The following is a 13,935-nucleotide window of genomic DNA, read 5'->3' as shown; positions in this document are numbered from 1 at the left end:
GTGTGTGTGTGTGTGTGTGTGTGTGTGTGTGTGTGTGTGTGTGTGTGTGTGTGTGTGTGTGTGTGCGCGCGCTGGCTGACAGAGACCCTGCTGCTGACTTGCCTGTGATATGGGCTGGTTAACATAGACCCATCCAGTGACGGGGTTGACCTGCAGATACTCAGGCTGCTCCAGAGACATGGAGTAAGTGATAGCTGCATTAGTGCCAAAGTCATCATCGTGAGCTGCCACACGCAGAAAACTGGTGCCGACCAAAGTGTCTTCCCTCAGAAAATCTGCACAGGATAGAAATAATGTACGTGTACTCACTTTACTGGTCAAAGAACTAAGATTATATTAGCTGAGGGCAATGACTGATAAAGATCCTTATGGATCTTAGGGACAAATATAAAACTGATTAGGTTCTCTACAAAACATCCTCAATTACATCAAATTACTAACTACAGATACATAAAGTTAATCAAATCATGTCATGACCTATATCATTTTGTTTACTTCTGCTGTTTTAATGGGTCCTGGTTGTGCCCCTGCTTTAGTAATGCTATGTATATTGCATTTGGATAGCAACATGCATAACATTTATCCCACACTTACACTCATAGCGCAAATTCTCAAACTTGGGGCTGTTATCGTTTTGGTCCAGTATTTGAATGGTTAGCTGACAGATTCCAATGAGTGGCTCCTCTGCCCAATCAGTCGCCGTTACTGTGATCGAATACTCTCTCTGCCGCTCCCTGTCAAAGCGCCGGGCTGTCACAATCACTCCTGTAAATACAGAACAACGATCAAACGTACACACAGCAATGCATATATATATTCATCCATATACCTAGTAGCTCTGCACCCCAGAAATATCCATCATCAGTCCTCAGATTTGGTAAGTAAGTAAACAATTATGAATTTATTCTGAGTAAGTTGAGCATTTCTTTCAAGTGCAGTGACTTTGTTATTAAATCTTGAGATGAAGAAGACTAAACATAAGCTCAAAAGAAAATGACTGACAGAATAACATGTTGACTGCACGTGCTAGGACTCCTGAACAGCTTCTCTATTTGCTTCTCCCTTAATTATGTACACTCATTTTTTTACATAGTCATGTTGAGCTCCCAATTTATTGACATGTTAATCAATATACAGGTTTTGGCATTTGACTTATGTTCCTAAGAATAACAATTTAATATAAGCAATTTAATGTGTAACATTTGATCTCATATCAGTATGTATCCTCCTCACGTCTCCACACTTCAGCTTAAAATTGCCATTAGAGATGACAATTACCATTTAAATACAGCACAGACTATCTACAGGAGACTCTGTGCTCCATGTCTAATTGAGACCTATTTTACCTCAGACGAACTCAGACTGCTCTACCTGTGTCTGGATGGATTCTGAAGGCAGGCATTGCGCTGTCTCTGTGCATTAGGCCATATTTGACTTTTCCATTTGCTCCCTCATCTGCATCCACGGCATGCACTTGCAACACAAAAGTCCCCGTTGGCTGGTTCTCCAGCACCGAAGCCTGTTCACGATATTGCTGGCACTGAGATAGAGAGAGGAAGGGGGAACAAAGAAGGAGAGATAAATAAATACAAGAAAGTACTCGTGTATAAGGGAATATATTGTCAGAATATGATATATTAATAAGAAAAAGGGGATCAAAGAAACTAAACTAATTAAGCAGAAGGTCACTACACACGCCACACAGGGAGATTCTGCACATGAAACACAATATAGCAGTTATAGGATACAGTAGCCCACATCTATGGAAATGAAAACACTTGAACTGATTTCTTTTGAAGAGCCAACAGCGTTGTCTTAGCAAAGAATTCAATCCATTTCCCCTAATGAACATATGCCCCAGATAAAGAGCAGCTCTCTGGAGTCTTTCTTTTTTGTAATCAGATATAAAAGCCAGCTACTCTTTCAACAGAATGACCATGAAAAAAGAAAAACAATAGACAAGGAGGAGCAAGAATGAAATGGAGGGAAGGAGATGGATCAAAGGATGCGAGCAAGCAATTAAAAGAAGAATAATGCAAGAGTTCATGGGACGTGATGGCACAGACAGCATGGCCGTAGGCAGCTGTTCATAAAAATCACATAATATAAAGCATAAGGTCATACTAGCCCAGGTGGTTCTGAGGCATAACTTGATATTCAAACAAATCAAGTTGCCAAGAGTTCAAACCACCCAAAAGACCCCAGGAGCTCCAGCTCAGCATGAATGTCTACTGCCGAAGTTCAAGTCATTCCTAATTAAGGAGGAAGTTAATTAAACAGGTACAGTATATTGTGATGATATTGCAATTTTTTCATAAATTAATTGAAATCCCAGTAGACTGCCTAAAGATAGAGTGGGTGTGCAGGGTAATCGGAACTCATGGGAAAACAGAGCGGAGAGAGACGGAGGCCAGAGAAATGAGAACACCAACGCAAAATATAAGAGCTAAAGAGTGAGGTGAGAAGAGGGAGAAAGGAAGGAAGGAAGGAAGGAAAGAAGGAAGGAAGGAAGGAAGAGCTGAAGTGCAACGAGAGGATAAGACTGAGAAAAATATAACAATACATTATAAAAGGTTCGTGTTGACAGCAACAGCAAAAGAAGGAATGCTTGAAAGGTCTGACATTTTGGGAAATACACTTACAGACTGTTTTGCTGATAGTTAGTTGAAAAGATCGATACAACTCTACTTGTATGGTCTGCATTGTGAATATAGCTTGAACCAGTAAACAGCCTGAAAACACATAAAACAGGGTGCTAGTCCAGCACTATCCAAAGGTGACAAAAAGTCTGGATAAGAAACTTGTAACCCCTCCCCAATAAATATATCTGTTTTGAAGGTATTACTTTTCTTGTTTGTCTTTGGTTGTTTTACTTTCTTTTTTTCACCCTTTGTGATTGCCTCACCCACTGCCAATTAGTTACACCTGTTCCTTGATACCCTGTCTTCCTTGTGTATTTAATTTGTCTTTGCCAGTCTTTGTCAGATTGTCTGAGTCCTTCACCCACCCCTGAGCTCCTTGCCTTTGTCCATCATACTATCTACTCTGGTATGTGCCTTATTTTCTCTACCTGTATTTGTATTAAGTTTCTGTGTGTTTCTCAAATGTCCTTTTATTTAGATTTTTGTTTATCTTGCTGGATCGGGGGTGGGGTGGGGGTGGGGGGGTGTATGGATTAAGTGAACAAGATGTCCTAAAAGTACCAGGGTTTTCTTCCTCACCTCCTCAAATATGGGTTTGTTGTTGTTGACATCATCAACCCCAACGATCACCCGGGCAGTAGAAGAGAGAGGGTGTGGTCCGCCCGATGCATTGTCATCTGTGGCCGTTACGTTCAGGACGTACTCCAAGCCTTGAAGCTTGGGCAGCGGAGTAGAGCGAAGGCGAATCAATCCTGCAAAGAGCACAGACTGTTTCAATTACTACTTGTATAGTACAGTATATGGGCTATACCAACAGAGCACATACAACCATTCTATAATTGTTAAATAGGATGTCATGATGAACTGAATGCATAGTGACGGATCTGCTATCAATAAAAACACACTAGAAAATGCATACTGCACACTGTTGTTCTAGACATCGGAAGCAAGATAGCGAGTGGTGAAAATTCACCTCTCAAGTCCACAGAAAGGTAGAAATCTGATATACAGACTAAATCCAAAAACCAATTTCACAGTAGTGATTTTGTCACATTTCTAATCTAATAATTGCATGCTTTCCTCTAAAGATGCCCATCCAGCTCAAGCACTTGAGCGAAAACATAAAGCAGTACAGTGAATATGGTCAGAAGTTAACGAGGCTCAGCAGATGCCTATTAGCTGTTCCTCTTGCCCCCTTTGTCTGCTTTCATGTAACAGTCAAGATAAAAGGTGGGATAAAAGGACGGAGCATCTGAGTCAACATCTTTCTCGTCAACAGAAATACAAAAACATCAGAGGTTGCAGAATGAGCAAGCAGCCTGTGATGTGGGGAAAACCCATTGAAGTGGGAGCATGGGGAGGTTTTTTATTCTCTTGTTGTGTTTCTATTCATCCCCTTCAATGCTCTTGATTAAAGACAACACAGCATGCTGATACATATATATGGGAGCGGCTGACTTCCCTTTCTCCCGTGTTACTTGTAATTCTGCCTGTCCACAGAGCGGAGAAGGATTCAAGGTTCTAATGACAATGCATGACACTGACATTGCTGCACCACTACATTAAAATTCGTGAACTGTGGGAAGTACACAGTAATTCCCTTCCCTTAAATGTCAGCCTTGTTTACAAATACAACACCAGCTCAACCAACTATTCAGTGAGCCAGTATTCTTCACATATAGAGGAAGAGGGAAACCATATAGTGATTTCCATGCACCCAAAGGATATCAGCCTTAGCATTTTTTTTTCTCAGAGGATACACAGAAAGGGTGGAAAGAAATATAAAACGATGACACAAAAGAAAGAGGAGGTGGCGGAGCACAGCCTGGAGATTGCGAACTATGATAGAGCAGTTGTTGTGAAATTGAATTGAAAGGGTTGGGCGACAAATGTCACAGAGATTGCCACTGGTTTCGGATCAAAGGGTAAATAAAAAAGATAAACTGTGCAGTCATCAATGCTAGAAAGCTAAGAAACGTGGAATATTCTGCTCTGTACATGCAAAAAGCCAAAGCAAGGATGGAAATTTCCCAAATAATGTTGTAGATTATATTTATGACCCTAATAATGGAAAGAGCAGCACTTGTATAAGAAAATACAGCTTTTAATATCAGCTTTCAATATCTTTTTACTTTGAAAATAGAGGCTGTTCATTGCACACCACTGCAGCAAAAAAACGTATTAAAGAAAACTGAAAGCGCGGTTTGACGGAAAGCCCGCCGATTACAATGAGAGCTGAATATATGACGTCTGGCTGAGAAATGAAGAAATATCACCTTTCTGGCTGTCAATGAGAAAGTTTTCTTCCTCATTGCCTGCTGTTATTGAGTAGATTATACCATCGCCATCAGGATCTTTGGCCAGAACTGTTGCGACAAGGGTGTTGGGACCTGCATCCTCAGAAACAAATGTTCGGTATCTGCAAAGAGGAACTCAAGTTTAGAGAAAGTGAGAATACATACGCAGTGGAAGTCAATAGTTGAAACACACACATGCAGACTGGAGATATGAATCATTTACACAGTCCAAAGCATCAGCAAGCTGATTAGACTTATGGTTGTGGCTTTTACTTGTCACTATGATTTAACCTGTCCTCTTAGCTGGCCAGACCAGAGACAAATGATAATGTCTACTGGGATGTTGAAGCCATTGAACAAATGGTGCTTCCACATACCCTGCCCACTGTGGGCCATTTGATCCACTGCCTTTTAAAATGTCAACAGTGATTTGCTTGCTCTGTGGTGCTGGGTAGCAAAATGTCCAGAGAGACACAGGAGACTGATATACCGCTGTGGTACAACACACAATGGGGAGGAGATTAACTCTGTGACTAGGAGGACGCAGAGATGAAGAGAAATTGTCAAAAAAAAAAAAAAAAAAGGTGAGAAAGGAGCAGCCAGGTGACAAAAAAAAAAGGCTGTCACTGAAATGACAAGTAAAGTGATATGTGGGAGTGAGAGAAAAAGAGCGAGAGACGGGAAAAGAGGACGGCTGACAGAGAGGAGCAGGATATAAGAGGGGGCGGTGTTCTCACAGAGTTCGAGTTGATTCGTCAGCAGAACTCATCCCCTGTGAGATTTTGTGCTGTATCCTCTTCTAATGTGTGTGTGTAAGTATGCGTGTATGTGGGGTGGAGCTGCGGTGTCTATGGTGAAAAGTCAGAGGTGATTGATGGTTTACAGAAGAACGCTGATGGGTGATTCATCTCCGCCAGCCTCGGCAATCTCCGTGGCAACATGAGTGACCTGTAATCTGTCACCCGGCTCAGAGGCCACCTCTCCGCAGCTCTGAGGGGATGAAACATATACACTCCCTCTGTTTTTCTTCCTGAAGCATCTTCCTACATTTCACTGAACTGTGAAGTTGTGCTCAGACACAGTACACCCGCCTGCCTGTCTGTCTGCTAGCCTGCATGTCTGGACATTTTGCATTTCCATGGACTCTCCTGCTGTCTGCCCCTCACTTCAATCACTTTTAGCCTCTCTATGGCTCGTTCAGATCCAAACTGTGAGGACACGCAAAGAAACATTAGCCTGTCCACTCAACTGTCTGACAAGTATCTCAATTAATCTGAATTTAAGAATCATTTGTTAAATGTCAATATGCAACACTCTACCTCCACATGAGTCTCTACGCTTTTTTTTTTTTTTTTTGGGGCACTATGGTCCAATTCTAATCTGCAGCCTACAGCCTCTCACTTCACTTGTGCATTTACATGGTGGCTCCGCCACATTAAGTGTCATTCCAACCCTGCTAGCCTTAAGTGTGAGTGGGTTATGAATCCCTCCAACACTGAGACCGCATCAATGCAGGCTTATTACCCACAGTGCTGAAAGGTGAAGTGCCTGTTTTGTTTCCTGCATGAAGGAAACTCCACACATTTACAAATTTGAGTTATGTGTGATTATTTCAGAAAGATTACACCTACAATAAAAAAATGAACTGGCTTTCCTTCAAACAAAAGACTTAAAAAAAAACAAGTGAAAATAAAATACACTTCTCATAATAAATTGATGAGAGTAAACACAAGTTTTAAAAAAAAAAAAGAAAAAAAGCTTATACTAGAATAATGTTGCCTCATTTGTTCTTTTTACTTTCGGCAAACAAATCTTAACTTTATTCTGCTGATTTATCTGAAATATTCTGTTCAGCACTTTGTACTTTTTTAAGTGCTTTATAAATAAAGATTACTATTTTTCATTCGGGTTATAAAGGTCAACAACAAGTTGAAGAAAAAAATGAGGAAAAGTAAAAGAATTTCAGCAAATGTTGTTGGTGCCTGTGCTTTAAATGACTGAATGCAATTCAAATGGATAACACACATTTTTCCCAGCAGATGATAGACATCATCTTAATAGTCCTACTTGGCATATCCTCACACAAAGTACTGTTACTGTTAAATAATGGCAGGTCTTCCCAAAGCTTGCTGGTATATTTCACTACCCCTTAATTAAGAGACTCTCCCCAGACACAAGTGTGACTCAGTGCAGAGTTTTACTCATCACTGAGTTGGAGGAAGAAGGAATCCGAATTGGGCCCATGCTCACTCCTCTCACAGCATTTATCTACATCTCAGAAAACCATAGTGTGAAGAAGCGCCTAACACATGCTACCTGGCAAAATGTCTGCATTTCTAACTATGTGTCTGCTGGGAAGAGTATTTGCCTGAGTGCCGACAGGCTTCTCTGTTTATCTGCATATCTGACTGGCTGTCTCCTGTCTACTCGCAGTGTATGTTTTGGCATTCTTTACTTGCTTGCCCTGCAACTATGTTTCAGTGTGTTTTTCTTTTCAGTTTTATGTTTGTCTGCCTATATCTCCACTTTTCTGTCCACCTCTTTGTTTGGCTGTGTCTAGCCAGTCACTGAGACTGACACCTGACAATGCAACAAGAACGGGTAACAGAGGTCTGCAACAATCTTCTGTGAAGGTCATTGAAACATGACTGACAGGACAAGCAGCTTACTCATTTGGGGGAATAAATGTAGCAGAGCCACAGTGACAGTTGCTGCCCACCCACTTATACAGCTTTGCCAAAAAAGCCACTCTGGGACACACTGGATTGCATCCATATGTCAGTTTACTGCATACCTTTGGAAAAGGCCAAAAATAAAACCCAGAGAGTGTGAAGTGAATGCTTGAATTTACTACAATATTGGGCAACAAACATTTCAAGCTATCCACCAGAACATGCTGTGAAACTAACAATGTCACACTTGGTGATTAATGTGAGTAACAGACCGTTTTGATGCCAGATGGCCGTGATTAGCACACCAAATAAAACATATTGGGTTTGTCTTACTGATAGTGGTTTCTCTCCAGTAGTTTGGAGACAAGTTGGCCACTATTCACACCAGGACTCCCAGCATCAAATATTATTGCAACGGATAGCCTGAAGGAAGGCAGGTCTGTGATGTGTGATGTAACAACCCATATGTCTGTGATGCAACTACCTTGATGCTCAAAGAGTGAAGCTTTGATAAACCGAAATATGATCAGCTGGTGGATTAGAATTTAAGCAGTGGCAGCAATGGGAACGTTATTTAAACTTTGGTTGGTTTTGGTGTTAAACTGTTTTTTGCAGCTAAATTTTGGGTATAATTAAGACCTTATCTAAAGAAAATTCAACTACAAAAAGACATAGCATATTTTTTGCAGTAATTTTTCAATTTTCTTATCACACTTTTGTATCTCAGCCTCACTTTTTTCATTCTCTTACGCAGTCTTCCAAGTGCTATGTTATGAAAGAATATTTGCAAAGTATGAAAATAAACCATTGATTTTAGTGTGTGGTTAAAAAAAAAAAAAAAGCAATCACACTTCAAATTAACTTCAAATGATTAAATGTCCCAAAAAAAAAAAAAAAAAAAAGAAAGAAGCAAAAAGAAGGCAAAGAAGCTACTCACACAGGCTGGGAGAATTCGGGGGCTTCATCATTGACGTTTGCCATCCTCACACGGACCGTGGCAGTGCCAGAGTGAGGCTCGTCCCCACTGTCCACCGCCATCACCACAAACTCATACAGATGATTAGGCCTCTCGTAGTCGAGCCGTCTTGCTGGAAAAACAGTCCCATGGGGTGAAATGCTGAAGTCCGGGCTCAGGGTGTAATAGGTGAGTTCAGCATTTAACCCTGAGTCACAGTCCGTGGCTAACACTGGGAAGAGGAAAGGCATCATACAAGGGCCATCAATTAACAGTTAATCGAAAAGGGCTGATGAGATGGGACCAGCTCATGAATATGTTGACATCTGTGTAGATCATTATCTCTTTATGGCCTCGCTAAACATGTAATAAATCATAAGCTATGACAGCTACAATTACTATAACAGAAACAGTGCCCCTCCAGAATGATTACCATCATTTCAGAATACAAGCTTAAAGACAGCAAAAAGACAGAGTGAAATGGACAGTGTTTGTGTGTGAATTTGGAAATGATTTAATGTCTGTGGTAATTATACAGAAAAACAAGTAGATTTGTTTCCAGTGTATGGTGATACTTTCTCTAAGACTATAGTCATAAACTCTGAGCTTCACTTAAAATCACAGTTTCACGCAGATTGCCTCAAGCTCATAACAATTGTGTACTGCATATTCTTTTGATGTGTATATTTCCTGTGTGTCAAGTATCTGTGCCAGCAGCCTGTGCATGTCAATGCCATCTCAGCATCGTGTAATACATTTCAAGACAGGTAATTTACTGTACACTCTGTGTATTTAGCTGTTACAGTGTGACTGACTCATTAAAAGTTAAAGGCATTAAATCTCCTTTGAACCTCGCTGTAACTAGCTCTCCACAGCTTTTATCTTCTTCTTTTTTATCTTCTTCCATCACGTTCAGTAGGTAAAGTTGTAGTTACAGTTTGGTCCATGCATTATTGGACAATGACACATTTTTCTTTGTAATTCTGTCTCTGTACTCCACTACAGTGAATTTAAATCAAACAACCAATATGTGATTTTATACATGGTCCTCCATTTTCAGAGACTCAAAAGTAATTGGACAAACTAATCTCATTATAAATAGATAAATGGCTTCAATACTTGGATGGAAAATCCTTTGCAGTCAATCACTGTCTGAAGTCTAGAGCCCACTACCATCACCAAATGCTGCGTTTCCTCCCTTGAGATGCTCTGCCAGGCCTTTACTGCAGCTGCCTTCAGTAGCCTCTTGTTTATGTCTCTCAGCCCTCAATTTTGTCTTCAGTAACTGAAAAGCATGCTCTATTGGGTTGAGATCAGGTGCGTTATTTGGCCAGAATATCCCATATCTTTGCCTTGAGAAACTCTTGGGTTGCTTTCACAGTGTACTTTGGTTCATTCGATCAGTTTTACAGTAGAATCTGAGCAGAAAGTAGAGCCTTGTAAAATTCATAATTAGTCCTGCTATTTATATCAGCAGTCACAACTTCTATAAACAATAAATGTGACCTGGTTCCACCACCAGCCGTACATGCCCATGTCATAACATTGCCCCCACCATGTTTGAGAGATCATGTGGTTTGCTTCAGATCATGAGCTATTTCTCTCCTTCTCCAGACTTTCACTTCCCATCATTCTGGTACAAATTCATCTTGGTTTCTACAGTTTTTTTTTCTCCAGAACTGTGCAGGTTCTTTTAGATGTTTCCTGGCAAAGTCTAATCTTGTCTTGCACCTTATCTGGTTTTCCATTCATGAAGACTCTCTTTATTGTGGACCTCGACAATGACACAAGAGTGTGTGCTTGACTTGTTTCGATGTTGTGAAACACAATTTTTTCAACCAAATAAAGAATCCTGTCAGTTTCAGGCCTTTTGGTGTTGCTGATCTGGCCAGTGCATTCTTTCATTAGTACTCTAAGAATGTTCCAGATTGTTGATTTGGCCACCCATTAATTTTTATGCTATATCTCTGATAGGTTTGTTATGTTTTTTTTTTCAGTCCAATGTGACCTCCTTCTCTACATGACATCTCTTTAGAGCACATATTGAGAGTTCCAATGAACAGCTACCAAAGACAAGTTTAACACTTGGGATCAACTCCAGATCTTTTATCTACTTAGTATTCCATGATGTAAGAAGGGAACAGGCCTCTCCTGGCTGTGAATTGGCTTGTCAGTCAATTGTCCAATTACTTTTGAACCTCTGAAAAAGACTCCCATATATAAAAATGGCTGACACAGATAAATATTAGACCATAAACACAGTGGTGCTGGGGTGCTGTAATAGGGGTTTCACTCCATCACTTTGACATTTTACTTAGCTGTGCAATTCACAAGTTTAAGAAGTTAAATGTTTTTCTTTTTTTTTTTTCCCTTGTTTACCTTGTCAATCTAAATTAGGGTAGTTTTCACTGAATGACAAATTCCTACATTTGCATCATGTACCAGCTATGGTCTATTTGCAGCTGTCTCCCTTTCATACTTTTACTTTTCAGCTCTTTCAGAAGACACCCCTGTTTCCATTTTCTCTCCATCTTTGATTCCTCTACTGCCACCACACTGGTTGTGTTGTTTTTTGCTTGATGCATCGGTTTGTATTGGTTGCCATTTTCTCCTACCGCTGGTTTTGCAGTGCCAACAATCTTTACCGCTCCGGGCTGTTTATTCGAATGTTTTTAGATTAAATTTGTTCCATTTTTCTCAGTCAGAATGCCCCAGAAACAATTGCCCAGCTTGAGATTCCCACTGTAGCCAGTGGGGTAAAGAAGTCCCAGAGGCACAACAACATTTGACAAGAACTAAAGAGTGAGCATTGTGAAAGGCAAAACAAATATGCCCGATTCATGGGGTCTTTTTTTTTTTTTTTTTTTGCACATCATGTGTCATGTTTAAAATTTCAAGGGTTAATTTGTGAGTGAATTATCAGACATGGTGAAAGCATGTCAAATCCTGTTCAGGTACTTTTGTATCTGTGCCTGTGGCTAAATACTGCAACCAATCTCATTCATGCAGAATCCTAAAACGCTCCGATCCCAAGAGTGCAGTTAGAAGTGTAATTTTAAGCACCAGTGACAGAGGCAAAATGTTTCAGAGATACAGGGTCACACATTATGAACCAAACAACTGTATCTGATTAAAAACCGACCACACTCGGTTTCTACACTTCCCTCATTGTGTTCCTTAATTGGTATGTATTTTCACAGGTTAAGCAGTGAAGACAGCAATACGTATGCTTTCAGCCTCACCTCATAATTAAAAATCCTAAGCTGGCCTCATGCAGTAATAGATAAACTGCCATTATTCATGCAAAATGTAATAATTCAAAACAAATGTATGGTGTGGTGTTTTTTAGGAGCTACGCTGGTTCAGTATGTAACAGATTATGATGTAAACATGCAAGATTTTCACAGGGAGACTCAAGGTCAGACAAGAAACTTTTCAGCTAAAATTCAATTGCTGGTTTCCCCTAGAAAATATTGGGCTTTTTTAAAATAAACTTTCTCTCTTTGATTCAAAAAGAAACAGATGGACGTGACATATGGGGTCATAGGATTCTCACCCTGCAGCAGGGATGTTGCCGTGGTTACAGTCTCTGGGACTCCATCCACACTGTAGATGGACTGAAGAAACTCTGGGACACAATCATTCTCATCCGTTATCAACACCTGAACCTGATTAGTGCCGGCATGATGGGATGAGAGGAGAGGAGAGGAGAGGAGAGGAGAGGAGAGGAGAGGAGAGGAGAGGAGAGGAGAGGAGAGGAGAGGAGAGGAGAGGAGAGGAGAGGAGAGGAGAGGAGAGGAGAGGAGAGGAGAGGAGAGGAGAGGAAGAGAAGTAATAAAATTAGTATATAAGAAGACAAAATTAAGCTCTCTTTATCAACTCTCAATTCTTGAAAACAACCATATGAAAGTTTCTATACAGGAAGCTGACCCCAAACCGTAATCTAAATTGCATTTTATAGCTCCCCAAGTTGCAAGTTCAACACATCCTTTATCTTCCACTCCATGAATTTCTTGAGTCAAAAATAGAAATGTTCTTAGCATGTGTGTGCCTCACTATGTGCATTTGCGACAAAGGCCCTTAGCCGCCCCTCCACCCTACAAGCTCCCTGTCACCACTGTGTGTAAAGTGTGAAGTGACAGCTGAGTAATAGTCCTGAAATAGCTGGGATAGGTTTTCCCAGTTTCCATCTCTCACTCCACAACATGCAGCTGAGCAGAAGGAGGTTGTGCCGCTAAATCTGCGGCGCAAAGTAAGTGCCTGACATGATAATTGGGCAACAAAATCTTTTGAATTAATTATTGAAATGAAGCCGAATTCATAAATAGTTTATCCAGAATATTCATTTGTGAACGATATTTTCAGATGTTGATTTCTTGTGCCTGAGAGGGTGCTATATTTTGCATAGTTCCAAGATCACAGTTGACAAAAAGCACTTACTGAGACGCAAAACAGAAAAGTGAAACCACAGAACAAAAAAAAATCACTGAGGTCACCAGTTTACTTGTTAACATTTAAAAACCATTGAGGCATGCCACTGCTGTAGACAGTTACAAACTCTGCTGCTCCTCTTTTGTGGTTGTTGCCAAGCAGTGTGATGTCAACAGGTCACTGTCATTAAGTAGCCTTGCAAGCCGTTATGAGCCATTTAGATGAAAACCTGTCTGCCTTGGAGCGCTGTGACAGTCCAGTGAGAGAGTGCGACACAGAAAATCATCAAAATGGCACTTTTTTTTTTTCTTCTTTCAATTCTCCACAGTAAAAGTAAATGCCTGTGTGACAGTCACAAACATTAGAGCGGACCTCAGCTTTAGCCTCAGATTACTAGAGGACATGAACTCTTAGATGACTCACGTTTGGTGCCCGTATCACTCTCTAATTAAACTAACCTCTGTTGCAGTGCTGAGGCTGCCTGGCTCTTCACTGGCTCGCACCATCAGAAGGTAGCGTCTCTGGTCATTCTCATAATCCAGCGTTCTGGTCAGGCTAATCTCCCCCGTCTCCTGCTGAATGCTGAAAAGGCTACTGGGATTGATCAGCAGGCTATAGCTGATTTGATGCTTCTGGAAGGAAATGGCAAACACCACCAGGAAGCTGCAGAACAAAGAGAAAGTGATTAAAAGAAATGGGAACAAACAGTCTTTATTGTTTGATTTTAGCCGCACCCGTGTTGAATTACAATCAAAATCCTTTTTTTCCTACATCAGCACTGCACTGTAATGAAATCAATTACTGTATGGCCCATTGGCTGTGTGCTATAAACACAGTCAATCAATGATCGTCAGTTCTGTGTAATAATCTGATACTATTATGTAGATATCGGTGTTTGTTTTGACAGTGAAGAGAGTTCGCATTCCCTAATAGTGTGC

The 13,935-nt window shown here is 40.6% G+C and overlaps 1 protein-coding gene across 1 annotated transcript in view; it reads right to left on the bottom strand.

Annotated features, from left to right (window-relative positions):
- The window catches only part of LOC115782200 (neural-cadherin-like), a 100,740-nt gene that overhangs the window by 44,655 nt on the left and 42,150 nt on the right, over positions 1-13,935 (bottom strand). The window contains exons 4-11 of the mRNA XM_030732267.1: positions 13,456-13,660; positions 12,123-12,234; positions 8,549-8,798; positions 4,919-5,061; positions 3,222-3,394; positions 1,372-1,540; positions 595-765; positions 103-275 (exon numbers count right to left, since the gene is read on the bottom strand). Coding sequence (XP_030588127.1) covers positions 103-275; positions 595-765; positions 1,372-1,540; positions 3,222-3,394; positions 4,919-5,061; positions 8,549-8,798; positions 12,123-12,234; positions 13,456-13,660 — 1,396 coding nt within the window. The remainder of the gene's footprint in view (positions 1-102; positions 276-594; positions 766-1,371; positions 1,541-3,221; positions 3,395-4,918; positions 5,062-8,548; positions 8,799-12,122; positions 12,235-13,455; positions 13,661-13,935) is intronic.

This window comes from Archocentrus centrarchus, chromosome 6 (genome assembly GCF_007364275.1).
Source record: "Archocentrus centrarchus isolate MPI-CPG fArcCen1 chromosome 6, fArcCen1, whole genome shotgun sequence".
Lineage (NCBI taxonomy): Eukaryota > Metazoa > Chordata > Actinopteri > Cichliformes > Cichlidae > Archocentrus > Archocentrus centrarchus.
Note: the sequence above shows the minus strand (reverse complement) of the source record. Positions and strands in the feature narration are given on the sequence as shown.